At 35.7% G+C, this 15,098-nt stretch overlaps 2 protein-coding genes across 9 annotated transcripts in view; one reads left to right on the top strand and one right to left on the bottom strand.

Annotated features, from left to right (window-relative positions):
- The window catches only part of LOC106078876 (DNA topoisomerase 2-alpha-like), a 31,624-nt gene extending 29,782 nt beyond the window's left edge, over positions 1-1,842 (top strand). For all 4 annotated transcript variants that reach the window (XM_056013830.1, XM_056013829.1, XM_056013827.1 and 1 more), the window contains one exon: positions 1,035-1,842. In XM_056013830.1, the coding sequence (XP_055869805.1) occupies positions 1,035-1,166 (132 nt within the window). In that variant the 3' untranslated portion in view covers positions 1,167-1,842. The remainder of the gene's footprint in view (positions 1-1,034) is intronic.
- Positions 1,843-3,972: 2,130 nt separating this feature from the next.
- LOC106078875 (uncharacterized) overlaps positions 3,973-15,098 on the bottom strand; it is an 85,293-nt gene continuing 74,167 nt past the window's right edge. For all 5 annotated transcript variants that reach the window (XM_056013629.1, XM_056013630.1, XM_056013628.1 and 2 more), the window contains 7 exons: positions 13,637-14,689; positions 10,702-10,776; positions 9,975-10,102; positions 8,604-8,751; positions 6,898-7,131; positions 6,343-6,417; positions 3,973-5,267 (listed from right to left, as the gene is read on the bottom strand). In XM_056013629.1, the coding sequence (XP_055869604.1) occupies positions 5,031-5,267; positions 6,343-6,417; positions 6,898-7,131; positions 8,604-8,751; positions 9,975-10,102; positions 10,702-10,776; positions 13,637-14,689 (1,950 nt within the window). In that variant the 3' untranslated portion in view covers positions 3,973-5,030. The remainder of the gene's footprint in view (positions 5,268-6,342; positions 6,418-6,897; positions 7,132-8,603; positions 8,752-9,974; positions 10,103-10,701; positions 10,777-13,636; positions 14,690-15,098) is intronic.

The following is a 15,098-nucleotide window of genomic DNA, read 5'->3' as shown; positions in this document are numbered from 1 at the left end:
ACCCTTTAGAGATTAGGACAACCCTTTAGAGATTAGGACAACCCTTTAGAGATTAGGACAAGCCTTGAGAGATTAGGACAACCCTTTAGAGATTAGGACAACCCTTTAGAGATTAGGACAAGCCTTGAGAGATTAGGACAAGCCTTTAGAGATTAGGACAAGCCTTGAGAGATTAGGACAAGCCTTGAGAGATTAGGACAAGCCTTGAGAGATTAGGACAACCCTTGAGAGATTAGGACAACCCTTTAGAGATTAGGACAAGCCTTGAGAGATTAGGACAAGCCTTTAGAGATTAGGACAAGCCTTGAGAGATTAGGACAAGCCTTTAGAGATTAGGACAAGCCTTGAGAGATTAGGACAACCCTTTAGAGATTAGGACAAGCCTTTAGAGATTAGGACAAGCCTTGAGAGATTAGGACAAGCCTTGAGAGATTAGGACAAGCCTTGAGAGATTAGGACAAGCCTTGAGAGATTAGGACAACCCTTTAGAGATTAGGACAAGCCTTGAGAGTAATGAAGTCTTTAGAGAAGCCCCTTTTTGAAACTGCCAGTTTCAGAAAGTAAGATAGATGTTGGGGATTGAGCAGCTCATACACCACTCTCATGTTTTGAGGACCAGTAGGATGGATAAGTCTTATGTCATCTGAACTTTGATATCTGGAGGGAGACAATTGAGTTGTTCATTCATAGTGAAAATAATTTATGAAGCTAATGAAATGTCAACTTTTAATGTCACTATGAAATAATTGTTCTTTCAAGAAATATTTGTTTTGTTAAATCAGTAAAAAAAAATGTTAGAATGTTTTTTTTTAAAAATACAAACGCGAATGTTTTTTTTTAAAATACAAACGCTTCTAAGACTGACTTTTAATGTCTTAATCACCTACAATAATAAATTTGAAGACATATTCGTAAGAGTTTTTTTTTACTGTAACCAGTTTTAAGTTTGGTGTTGATATTATCATCTCATTAGAATATCATCACTCCTTATCTGTAATTGCCATAACTTATCTCTAATGCTTCATTAACTCTAGAAAAAGGCTGTCAAGACGAGTGATTCTGATGATTTAAGTTTCACTCCACCTCCAGCCAGAGCCACAACTGGTCGAGCCAAGGCGCCAGTCAAGTATAATTTTGATGATGATGATGACGATGACTTTGATTAAATTTGAGAATGTTTAAAGATTTTAATTAATTTTTAGTGTTGTACATTGCTCTTTATTTTTATAATGATGCTGCTTTGTAATCTGTGCATTAGATTATGGATTGAGTTTGTATAGTTTTAAACTTTGTATGGATAAAATAATGTGTAATCTATGGACTGGATTATTGACTTCTTTATATTTGAAACTTTGTGGATTTGTTGTTATCATGTAGTGACTAGTTTAGTTGACCATATTTATGAAATTTTAACCAATATTATTACTATTAACGTAAATATATCAATGCCTATTTATGACAATCTCTTGACAACGGAATGCCATGTAAGTAGTCGACTAGTTTATTCAAATGTCAAGTGCACTCCACTTTGTACATATTGACACTGTACATATTGTCTTTGTGCTAGCTGATGTTCATTTGAAATGACCAAAAAGTCTCTCCAACTGTACAGTTCTAGGTTTCTTTTAGCATCTCTGTATGAATGTTTTAATCATTCATTTTTAATCCCACTGTTCCTTTTAAATGTGTATGGTTCAAGTGTGAGTCTGTCATGGTATACTAGTTTCCATCACAGTTTTTAAGTCATGCATTTTGTTTTAATCATTGGTGACATTTTAAAAATTTCTTTGTCTCATGTTTTCCACATTTTCCAATTACCTAATAAAATATTTGATCAAATTGTTATGGAGTTAAAAACGCATTTTTTAAAACATTTTCAATGTGATTTGTGATTATTTGGGGAGAACATTTAGACTGGAAATTCTGAGACTATATTTGGGCTGTTTATTTATAAAAGACATGTATGGTTATGACAAATTATTGCATTCCAACAGCAACTAATGAATTGCAAGGTTGATTTAAACACTTGACTTTGAAAGAAGTGGAGGCAAACAAAGTGCATTGTGGGTCAGTAATATTTTTCTACGCACTTTTTTTTTCTTCTGAAATTTGAAATAGTCATGGGGATCTAGTCATTTGCGGCACCACAACATGGCCTAAATTTTAGTAAAAAACCCATTTGATATTCCAAGTCTGAAAAATATTTTAATAGTATGTGTTCTAAATTGTCTGACTTAATCATGAGCATTTGGGCTGACACATTTTTTCATTTATAAAGCAGACTTAGATTATAAAAGTTATAAAAATGTTTAAAAGTGTTCACACCTCTACCTGGCAAACCAAAAAATGTCTCAGGCCTACATCTGAACTTTCCATTTCTTTTTCAAATAGGACAAAATCTTGAGGACAAAATCTTGAGGACAAAATCTTGCTCACACTTGAATACTATACAGACAAGGACACTTCAAAATGGCTATAAAATAATGTTTATTTTGTACATAAAACATCCAATGTTTTATATAACCCCAATATTTTAATATTCTGCAATCATGCTTCACATTTCTTATAAGTGAGATCAAAGTCTATCAAATAAATATATTGTGACAAGTCATGGTGGAGAATTTCAGTTTCATGCAAAACAAGAGAAGTAAAAGATAATGGCATTCCAATTAGAAAAAGTTGGATCACATGACAACAAATTCAACATTCCTATGTAAAACATATCACACATACACTGGTGTAGTTGTATAATAATAATAATAAAAAAAAAAGTGTAAGCTTATGGCATAGAGCTATGGCTAACAGAAGCACAACATCAATGACTTCCAAAACTTAGAAAAAAAATTTGATTGTTGGCTTGGAATGAGCTTTCAAATTAAGGTCAACTATTTGAAATTTTACTAAATGGATACAAATGGGGTGAAGTGAGAGATATGCTATGGAAAACAGAGGTAAAAACTTTTCTGGATTGCAGCTATACCCAAACATGGGAAAGGCTTTGGGAGCTGGTAACCATTAGGCAGTTTGCAGCACACCCTGAGATGCCCCTGATCCCAAACTGTACAGTTACCCAAGCATCCATCTCAACTGAAGGAGGCTACAGATACACACTGTGAACTGTCCTTAAAGGAGAACAGCTTCAACTCAAGAAACTTTTGTATATAGAGGATTTGATTCTGAAAATTTTTTGACTTTTAAGTTAGTAATTCAATATCATTTCTTGGTTCCTCTGTATTGTTTAAATAGAAGTGAAAGATTAAAAAAAAAAAATGACAACCATCTCCTTACAACCGTCTCCTTTATCTCCAGGACTGAGACATTCAAACAAATAAAAACTAATTGCTGGATAAACAAAAATCTGTCAAATGAACACTTTTTTTGATTCACTATATTTATATGTATGTATTCTTTTAAACCAAAGACTTGAAATTAGGATGAAGTCACTTCAACACTGCTCAGCTTTGTCTTTGAACTGTGATGATTGTTTCCAAAATGACCATAAAAATACAGTTGTTTTTTTTCAAGGCAATTAAGTTTAAAAATATAACAATAAAGGAAAGTGTTTACCTAGAGAAAAATGGGAATAAATATTTACAAGTCATTTGATTTCTAGTTAGGATTCTCTGAATGATAATCTAAGACTGCCAACTAAGCTTTAAGCTTAAAAAAAAAATAATTATCAATTAATTATGCCTATAAAGTAAACACTATTAAATAGAGAAAGACTTAACAAGAACATAGAAAATAAATCTCTAAATTTTGATGAGGCACAGAACATGTCATGTGACAAACTTAACCATCACAATAGCACACATCTGTAGAACAGATTCATATCAGCCAGCAGTAACAACATCACAAGCAATGGAAGTAACAGGAAAAATTTTACCAACAAAATAACTTTGAAATGGATAAAAATATGAGAAAAAAAAATCAAATGTATCAAACATTTAAAAGAATATTCATTCTTTAAAGAAAAAAAAAAAACTGAATAAAATGTAGATTGTAAATCCAAAATGAGCCAAAAGTATTTCTGGACTGGAAAGCTGTTGGTCTTTGAGCTGGCCAGATAATGTCCTAGTCCATAACACAGGAGCTCAACCATATTACCATCCTTATAAATCTTTTTTTTTTTTTCAATATTATTTAAAAATTCTTTCAAAAAAAATAATAAAATTCTTCTTCAACCTGTAATCATAAAAATTTTTTTTAAACAAGATAATCCCTCTGTTATGCAACTTATAGAGTGATTGTTTTTCGTTTTACTAATGAGTGTTAGATTAAAAAACAAATGGAACCTTTTTTACCCCACCCCATTAGCCCTGAGAAAGAATCCTGGTTATGCTAATGTATAGATCTACATGACTTAAATTTCTAACATTCCAATGCGCAAAATTTGCCTGAAAATTAATTTATAAAATTCTTCAAACTCTACATGCGGAAATACTGCAGACATATAGTCCGTTCATGATAAATATTTTCTAGTTCTCTAACCAGATAAATTTTTTTTTTACTTTGAAAAATATATTGGTAAAATTTGAGTTTTCCCAGTGTGTCCAACAAATTAGTCACTTCTTTTCCAAACAATATACTAAAACAGTCACATTTCTAGGAAAGTTATTAGAGCTGTTTTCAAGATCCATATCCAGGTTTTGCCCACCAAGAAGGTTTCCATAAAATTAGAAGTTGTATAGAGGTATTGTAAAAAAAAAGTTTTTTTTTGTTTTCAGTATCTGATTAAATAAAGTAGAATGCATAACAAGAAGAAAAGAACTCCTAAGGTCTTGGTTTGTTTCAGCTCTAAGATATTGGTTTTGTTTCAATCATCATTAAATCTATCTGGCCAGGATTTAAAATTTGGAATGTCTATTAATGCTGGCAGAATCAATTCCATCAGCTTCAAATAGTAAGAAAAAACACAACAACTTAGGGGTGAAGAATGCCATGCTATTGTGAAATCATAATGGGAATGATGTGAACAAAATGAATTACTAAAATAAAATAAATCTAAAAACAAGACAAAACAAAGGTCATCATACATCTGTCTCTTGCACTACACTATTCCCCACTAGCCGTGATTTCTTCCTGGACAGGCTGGATGACAGAGGTGTGCTTGATAAACTTTTTGAACCAAAGCTAGACTGGCTAGAGTTGGCAGTGAAGCTCTTTGACCTGGCAGACTTTGGAGTCCATCTCCTGACTGGTTTGAATGGAGTCTCTGATGATTGGGATAGTCTCTCCTTCAGCTCCTGAATTTCTTTATCTTTCTCCTAAATACAAGCAAATAATTGTGTTAAACTTGTAGGATACTTCAAGTAGTTTTTACAGGATACTTCAAGTATTGATGTTTTGCAGCATAAACAAATAATAAAGTTGACATGTTTGTTAAGTCTATCAAAAAAAAAAAATTGGCCTCTGCAGAAACTTTGATTACACTAAAAATGGGTGAGAGGGACGGACTTGGCAATTTAGAGCTTGAAGAGTTGGATAAGTTCATATACCTAGGCAGCATCACAGCAAACATAAAAGATGCCTACCATGAGGTACCGTTCCGAACAGGAAAAGAAGGCAGGCAGCATTTTCCAAAGGCTGCAGCCTATCTGGACAAGTCAAACTATTGGGCTGGAAACAAAAATCCAACTTCTTAACACAATCAGTAATGTAAGCATGCGAGACTTAATGTGGCTCAACAAAAATGGCTAAGCCAAACTTTTTGGAGTCATTTACGGAGATTGGGTCTCAAACAAAGAAACTTTATGCCAAACTGGGATGTAATCACTTAATGAGGTTGTGACCGAACGTCGCATGAGGTTTGTGAGACATGTCCTTCGACAATATGAATTACAAATACCATGAGTTGCAATGAAATGGAGGCCAATACGAGGAAAGCGCAAACAGGAACATCCTCGTATAACTTGCCGCCACAATTTCATGGAGGACTTCAGAACAGTGGGCACCAGGGGAGAAGAGGCTTCAGATATCACCAGTGACAGATTTTTATGGAGACAGCTAGCCGCACAATGTGCCAAACTGTGTGGGAGCATCTAAGTAAGTCAGTCTATTCAAACTCAGTAAATGCCTTCATTTTGGGATTGAAAAAATAAGAAACTGGCAAGTTCATCTATTGTTCTTAGAATGACTTACAAATTTTTAACAAATATATTTTGAATGGAGTATTGGAAAAAAAAGGAATGGTAACCAAGAAAAAAGTATTTAAAAAATCAGAAAGATTAAAAAAAAAAAAAAAAAGAAGAGAAGAATGATTGACATGTTTCCGTGATGTTTCAATCACTGATTGAAAACAGGAGTTGTTGCCTACCTATACTTTGGTCTCTAATGCCTTACCTTTAGGTCTAGTTCCAGCCTTTTAGTGCTTTCTTTGATTTCCAACTGAACTTGAGAAAGTAAGGAAGACTTGATCTGGTTGGAGAGAAGACACAATGTGTTCAGTTTGACATGACATTAACATTTCATGTCTAGGGTTAGGGTCTAAATGTAAAATTCCAGTGTGAGAGAGAGACAAACAGCATTCAAAGAAAATGACAAGCATTGACGAAAAATTCATTTATTGATGTCAGTGAGTTATTGAATAAGTTACAATATGCCAGTTGACTTATAAGAAGTATATTAAACTTGACAATTTAAAATTGGAATTTTATCCTATAAACTATTGAACAATGAATTAGTTTGGATCTACTTTTAAAGTTGTGGTGAAGAAAAACAATACTAGAAGGAAATAATGTTACAAGATTTTACATCTAGTAACAGAAACTTAGATAAAGTGAAGAGATTAAACCTTAGCAATAAAATGAAACTTAATTAAAAAAAAACACTAAAAATTCTGGGATCAATATTTTCAATGTTTTTATGAGATTCGCTTTGTTTATAATGAAGAGTTACCTGCTCTAGGCTTAAATTCAGATCTGCCGGAATGTTGGAAAGGGAAGAGCTATGAGTATTCCTGGCTGATGATCTTCTATGATTCACTTCATTGAACATTTTTTGTCGCTCATCTATCAGCAACTCATCATGGAAATGACCGTCCATGTCATCTAAATCTTCTTCTCTGATGTCCTTGGTCCTGGCACTGGCCACTTGTTGTAGGTACATTTGTTCCTTGATTAGTTCAATCATCTACAAATAGCAATCAGAAGTGGGGCACTCAGTTTTGATCAACATTTTTTCAAGTACCAGCATGGAACATAAAATGAAGGGGCATGCAAGAGAATAACCTTCTCATTTTTCTAAACTGATTTGACAGAATTAAGGAAGAGAGAAGCTGGGAGGAGAATATCAGGCTAGATAAATGGCTTATCTTTCAACATATTCATTTAGTACAGAACATGTAAAAAAAAAGGGGGGGGGGAAGAAAAATTAGTGGTGCCATTAATAATGATTATGGGATAGAAATTTCATCAAAACTCATTCTTTACAAAAAAAAAAAAAGGCAAACAATGAGATGAACCTACCGCGTTGATGATTCAATGAGATGAACCTACCCTGTTGATTCAATGAGATGAACCTACCCTGTTGATGATTCAATGAGATGAACCTACCCTTTTGTTGATTCAATGAGATGAACCTACCCTGTTGATGATTCAATGAGATGAACCTACCCTGTTGATGATTCAATGAGATGAACCTACCCTGTTGATTCAATGAGATGAACCTACCCTGTTGTTGATTCAATGAGATGAACCTACCCTGTTGATGATTCAATGAGATGAACCTACCCTTTTGTTGATTCAATGAGATGAACCTACCCTGTTGATTCAATGAGATGAACCTACCCTGTTGATTCAATGAGATGAACCTACCCTGTTGATGATTCAATGAGATGAACCTACCCTTTTGTTGATTCAATGAGATGAACCTACCCTGTTGATGATTCAATGAGATGAACCTACCCTGTTGATTCAATGAGATGAACCTACCCTGTTGATTCAATGAGATGAACCTACCCTGTTGTTGATTCAATGAGATGAACCTACCCTGTTGATGATTCAATGAGATGAACCTACCCTTTTGTTGATTCAATGAGATGAACCTACCCTGTTGATTCAATGAGATGAACCTACCCTGTTGATGATTCAATGAGATGAACCTACCCTGTTGATGATTCAATGAGATGAACCTACCCTGTTAATGATTCAATGAGATGAACCTACCCTGTTGATGATTCAATGAGATGAACCTACCCTTTTGTTGATTCAATGAGATGAACCTACCCTGTTGATTCAATGAGATGAACCTACCCTGTTGATGATTCAATGAGATGAACCTACCCTGTTGATGATTCAATGAGATGAACCTACCCTGTTGATGATTCAATGAGATGAACCTACCCTGTTGATGATTCAATGAGATGAACCTACACTGTTGATTCAATGAGATGAACCTACCCTTTTGTTGATTCAATGAGATGAACCTACCCTGTTGATTCAATGAGATGAACCTACCCTGTTGTTGATTCAATGAGATGAACCTACCCTGTTGATGATTCAATGAGATGAACCTACCCTTTTGTTGATTCAATGAGATGAACCTACCCTGTTGATTCAATGAGATGAACCTACCCTGTTGATGATTCAATGAGATGAACCTACCCTGTTGATGATTCCCATGCTAGACATGAGAGAATGGAAATCATTGCCAGAATGTACTGACTTCACTCGGGCCAAGAGCAGCTGCTCCATCTCCACCACTTGACCTCTGACCTCAGCCCACAGATACTCCAATTCCTCAAGTTCTTCTCTAAACACAAAACATTTAATAACTATCTTTATTATCCATGAGGAAATTTGTCTTATGAATGTTTTCCTCAGACAGATTCCCAAAACAATAACTAGGACATAATGAGAGCAGATAAAATGCTTAAATGTTTTTTTATTATTATTGTCTTTCTAGTAGAGAGTAAAGATTGTTCATCGGCAAAAACCAAAAGGCATGAGCCCCAAAGGCAGACCATGAGTACAATGGCTTGATGACAAAGAGGCAGATCTACAACAGGTAAAGAGTCCAAGCCTGGAGATGTAAAGCACAGGATAGATAGGAGAGATGTGCTAAAGAAGGCTAGGGCATGGAGACGTAAAGCACAGGATAGATCAGAATGGAGAGATGTGCTAAAGCAGGCAAGGGCCCTCCATGGGCTGTAGCAAGACTGGGATAGATGGATGTGTCTCTAGTAAGAGCCTGGTTATTATAGTCTAGTAGAAAGTTTCAATGATAAGATACTGAGAGCTCACCACCACAAGACCACACCCCAAACTGAGGTCCATGGGTTTTATGGCACCAAGTTTTCAAGTGTAGATACTGATACAGACTAACAGCTTGACATCACTAAAGTTATTAGTTTAGGCAAAAGTCTTTTCTAAACTGTAATATGGTTAAGCAAGTAAGTTACTAGCTGAAGGACAGAACATTAAAAATAATTCTGTGATTAAACTTAAGAATATAAAGCTATTCAAATAATACCAGAACACTTTCATTTTCTTGGTAGAGAAGATGGCTGATGTGGAACCACCTAGGACAGAGACCTAAGTTTTGGGAGACTTTATCAAGAACAAGTTATCCAAGTTGTCAAGAAAGGAGGCAGGCTAAAAACAGGCTACTTTGAGTTTGTATTTGCACCAATTGTTGTTATTGTAATCTAGTAATGCTGAGGTGGAGAACTGTAGTCAAAATTTTGTTTGGACTAATAAAATTATCTTATGTTTATCTCCCAAATCAGGAATGTCAGAAAGAAGAACTGGTATGTCTGAGATCTACCAAATCATGAGAGGGACAGTGTCACATTAACATCAAAGTTAGAGACAAAAGCAAGGGTTAATAGTTTCAAATTCTATCATTTGACATGAAGGATCTAGAAATGAACTATTTATTAGGATTAACAAGAAGCCTTCAAAATCTTAATACAATTACTATTAGAATTTGAAATACATTTTTGTGTGTACACTTGATCAGGTGCAATCAATTACCTTTCTTCTTGATTCATTTCAGGGTACACTGTCTGATAGTCTATCATGAAAGATGTCTCCATTATGCTCAGTTCAGTTTTGTATTTCTGAAGAGCATATTGAAGAAGACGATTCTCTTCTTGAAGTCTCTAGAGATGGACAGAATTTCACAAAACATTTCATCATAAGGATTACATAATAGTGGACAAAACTAGCTATAGAAGACACATTCAAAGTTTAAATTAAGAAATGTACACTTGTTATTGTTTGGCACATTAATTTAAGTCACGATGTGCTAATTCAGCCTAACAAAGATACCAACCATCCAATACAACTCAAACTTCTATAACAGCGGTTCTCAACCTTTTAAGCTCGGTGACTATTCCCAACTAAGTGGTGACCCCCCAGAGCATAAAATTATTTTCGGTCACAAGCCTAAGTCATCGTAATTACAATGTAAATATCTACATGCATTGCCAAAGCTTTATGTTTAATCATAAAACAATATGTAATTGTATTCTTGTAATATACATTTCTCAAAATCATAAAATATTACAATAATGATACAAAAATGGAAAGGACACATAAAAAATAAATTGCCCAAGATTTTTTATATTAACCCTTTTGCCTCAACAAGATCTAGTATTCACTTACAGTGTCCAACAGTGCTTTTAGGCTATTAACCTTAAAATACCTTTGAACACAAAAAAAAGATTGAAATGTTGACAATTCTAAAGACTTTTATTACCTTCCTTTTGCTGAGCAGACTCCACTCTTTAAACAATCGTCTGGGTCGATAATGACCACTCGATCGTCTCTTCCCCTAAAATAATACAAAAATAATTTCTAATAAAGACGTAAAGTAAAATGTCTCTTCATGATTTGAAGGTCAAGAAGCTAAACGAAGTTTAAGCTAAAATATGTTTGTGATTATAAGTATACAAGGTTGTTGTTTAATCAGCGTTAATCTCCTTTTTTTAGTGGCCTTTGAAAGGGGAAAAGACGCTATTAGTTTTGTGTGAAATGTCTGTCCGTCTGTCCCGTTTAGATCTCGTAAACTAGAAAAGATATTGAAAATCCGACATCACAATATTTTAGACCATTCAAAGTTCTGATGCAACGGCTACTTTTTTTTTTTCCTGAAAGCGAAAAATCTAATTTTTAAAATCAGTTATGCAAGCAGTTTTTTTAAAGAGAAAAAGCTAATTAGTATGCATTATAAGTTAGACCTAATTAAAAACGGATAGTAATCTTAAAAATTTCATTTTCTTGAACTTTTATAGCGTAATATCTGCTTTTCTTTTTTTTTGAGCCGTAAAGCGTTTGGCTTCCGAATCGAGGGTCCCGGGTTCAAATCCTGGTAAAGACTGGGATTTAAAAAAAACAACTTCTGAGTCTACCAAGCTCTAATGGGTACCTGACATTAATTGGGGAAAATTAAAGGCGGTTGGTCATTGTGCTGGCTACATGACACCCTCGTTAACCTTAGGCCACAAAAACAGATGAACTTTACATCATCTGCCCTATAGACCACAAGGTCTGAAAGGGGAACTAGTTAGGCCAGGTTCACGTCTAACTTTGCATTCACTTGCACCTATCATTTGATCTGCTGCACCGTTGGGGCACTACACACGATCTGTCAACCTTCTTTCTCCATTCTTATATATCTCATTTGTCTTTGATATAATTTCATTTGAATGTTCTTTCTGAAAATATTGAAGCCTGCCTGGGTGGACCACTTCGGGGGCCGATTTTGAGTTTTGTGTTTCCACACAAACTGTCTTTGTAATCTTGTTTTTTATCAAAAAGACTTAACAAGGAAATTTTTCCCTATCTAATTTAAAGCATGGTTTGTAAACTTTCAATGCAGTCTTAAAATATTTTTGTGTATTTTCAATAGACATGAGAGAATGGAAATGTTTCAACAATTGTGATGACACCTCAGATATTTATTTGAAAACTGTCTTTCATCCATCCATTCCAGTGGCACTACAGTCCATGAGGGCTTTAGCCTGCTCTAGCACATCTTCCTATTCTGATCTATCTTGTACTTTAAGACTCCATGCCCTGACTCTTAGCTGTTGTAGATCTGCCTCTACATCATCAAGCCAGTGAACACTCTTTGCTTCTCTATTCTCTGACACTCTTTAGAGGTGACTGCCCAATTTAATCTGTTCCATTTTATTTCCATCACTATGGATGGGGTCTTCATATAGCTGGTAAAATTCTTGGTTGGTGCGAGTCCTCCATCCGGTTTCCTCATGTATGGCACCATAAATTTTTCTGAGAATTTTTCTTTCCCAAGTATTTAGCAGATTTTCTGTGGTTTTAGTCAGCGTCCAGGTTACACTTGCAACTCTTTCCCAGTGCTCTTTTTTCATTGACCCTCCTTGAGTTATAGAACAACAATGGTTTCTCTTGTGAAGCACTTCCTCCTATGACTGAAGAGCTCTATTCTGAAGAGACATTCAGGTCCACAGGTAAAAGTAGAATTTGCAATTTTTTTTTCTCCCAGAGCTGAAGGCATTGCTTTTTCACTAAGCAAAGCTTTCTTTATCACCATCTCTCTCTATGTAGTGAAGTCTAAGACTGTGTCTTCCCAGCATGACCGGGCCAACCCAGGCGGTGTTGCCTTAGGGTGAATATGGTGTAGACAATGCAATAAGTACTATTACAGTAAAGATATTTGAAAAAAAGGCTTCTCTTTACAAGTGCTATGATATTTGGGTTGGGTATTTATTGGGTTTTTGAGAACTGGAAAAGATTTTCTATTTCTTTTTAATCCCTCTTCAAGAGACTACAGCCTCGGAAAGTATGCACAAAATATAATAGCATGGGGATGCCATGTTTGCCAAGACTTGACCAACTTAGGGGTGAGACTTTTTTTGGTTTATTTCTGTAGATTTGTTACTGTTACATTTAAAATTCACTGAATTTGTATTTCAGTAAAGCTTGAATATTTCCCCTCATTTGCTCAAACACAAACAAATGAAACAGGTCATAGATTTGAATGTTACATCAGATACAAATGAAACAGGTCACAGATTTGAATGTTACATCAGATACAAATGAAACAGGTCACAGATTTGAATGTTACACCAGATACAAATGAAACAGGTCAGATTTGAATGTTACACCAGATACAAATGAAACAGGTCACAGATTTGAATGTTACATCAGATACAAATGAAACAGGTCACAGATTTGAATGTTACATTAGATACAAATGAAACAGGTCAGATTTGAATGTTACACCAGATACAAATGAAACAGGTCAGATTTGAATGTTACACCAGATACAAATGAAACAGGTCACAGATTTGAATGATACATCAGATACAAATGAAACAGGTCACAGATTTGAATGATACATCAGATACAAATGAAACAGGTCACAGATTTGAATGTTACATCTGATACAAATGAACAGGTCACAGATTTGAATGTTACATTAGAAACATGAAACAGGTCAGATTTGAATGTTACATCAGATACAAATGAAACAGGTCAGATTTGAATGTTACATAAGATACAAATGAAACAGGTCACAGATTTGAATGTTACATCAGATATGAGGAACTTACTGCTCAACTCTGAACATGTTTAGGAATCATTTGACGCTAATAACAAACAAATTCATTAAGAAAAAAAAAAGGAATTAAGTATTATGTATTAACTGATACCTTGTAGAAAATGGGTTGGTTTATGAGCTGAGCAAGTCTGCGTGAGTCCAGTATCTCTGATCTTGAATGACCCTCGGGAAATGACTGTATTGAGTAATCCGAGTTGCTTTCAACAGATGAGTAGGTTTCAAAGTCATCGGAGTTTCTGGATAAAGAGAGGGGCGGTAAGGAATAGGCGTAGCTGGAGGGGGGCAACGATCCGGTTAGCCGGTGATAATCCTCTATGTGAGACTGGTCCTGACCATCCAGCCACCCTTTTCTAGGACTGAGGTCTCCATCGCTGATGCTGAAATCATCTTCAAGCACATCACATGACCTCTGCTGTGAGAAGTTCCTTCTGTAGGGTTTAAACTGTGACGGGGGATACTGGCCTTCCCCGCTGATCCGACTTAGATTCCCAGCCAGTGGAGTGTGGCTGGTGATTATAGGGCTACCGCTGGGCTGGGTGAATATACTGGAGCTCATGGTGACTGATGTTGAGCTGTTCACGGCCGCACCACCAGTGGCCTGAGCCAATTCAACGGAGATGGGAGTGTCATTGAGAAGGCTGTCATTGGAATGTCTTCGCTGGGAAGCGCCCTCTCTGCTGTCCTTAGCATGAAGACCAGCTTCATCTGTGTACAAGTCTAAGTTAGAAGTAAACTTGCGCTGAGTGATTGGAGTCGAGTCCTGTGATCTGGGCAGCCCGTTTCTTCTCAAGTCCCAAGTTTTATTCTTTTGAACATAATGAACCGAGGACACCTTAGGGGAGTCTGACCTTGACTCACCCATCCTGATTTGTGGAGAATCAACGTAGTCCATATGATGACTTGTAGCACTGAATCCCCTTGGCCGTGATGAGGTCAGCCTTTCATGACGACCAGCGTCAGAGGACCTGTTGCTGAGATACAAACTATGGTCACTGCGCACAGCCCTGTGTTTGTGATCAGTCTGAGAAACACCAGCAGGTTTGGCTCCCAGGGTTGGAATGTAGCACATTGTGACATATCTTGTATTGGAGTCAACCTGAGACTCAGAGTCTTTCTCTTCTTGATGTCTGCTGCCAGAAAGTTTCTGGAGAAAGAAAAAATAGAGTTGACTTTATTTAAAAACTAATGTGTATGACCAGAAAATAAAGTCATTCCTTATTTCAATACTGACTTTCAACTTTAAATATTTTACTAAGGACAAAGTCCAAAAATTACAGGTTATCATGGTCTGATTATTACAAAAATCTCTACCCAAAATGTATCAAAGATTATTTCAGAAACCTAGACAATTTTAAGGATGGCTGCCTGGTCGTGTGGTTTGCATGCTGGACTGTCGTTTGGACTTATCGATGGTCCCGGGTTCAAACCCTGCCCGCTACCATCCCCCGCCGTCCTGCGGGAGGTTTGGACTAGGAAGTAATTATCTTCAACTCTGAAGGAACATCCGAAATAAGTAAAACATTTTACAACAAACAAGGTATACAAAAGTACTT

This window comes from Biomphalaria glabrata, chromosome 16 (genome assembly GCF_947242115.1).
Source record: "Biomphalaria glabrata chromosome 16, xgBioGlab47.1, whole genome shotgun sequence".
Lineage (NCBI taxonomy): Eukaryota > Metazoa > Mollusca > Gastropoda > Planorbidae > Biomphalaria > Biomphalaria glabrata.
Note: the sequence above shows the minus strand (reverse complement) of the source record. Positions and strands in the feature narration are given on the sequence as shown.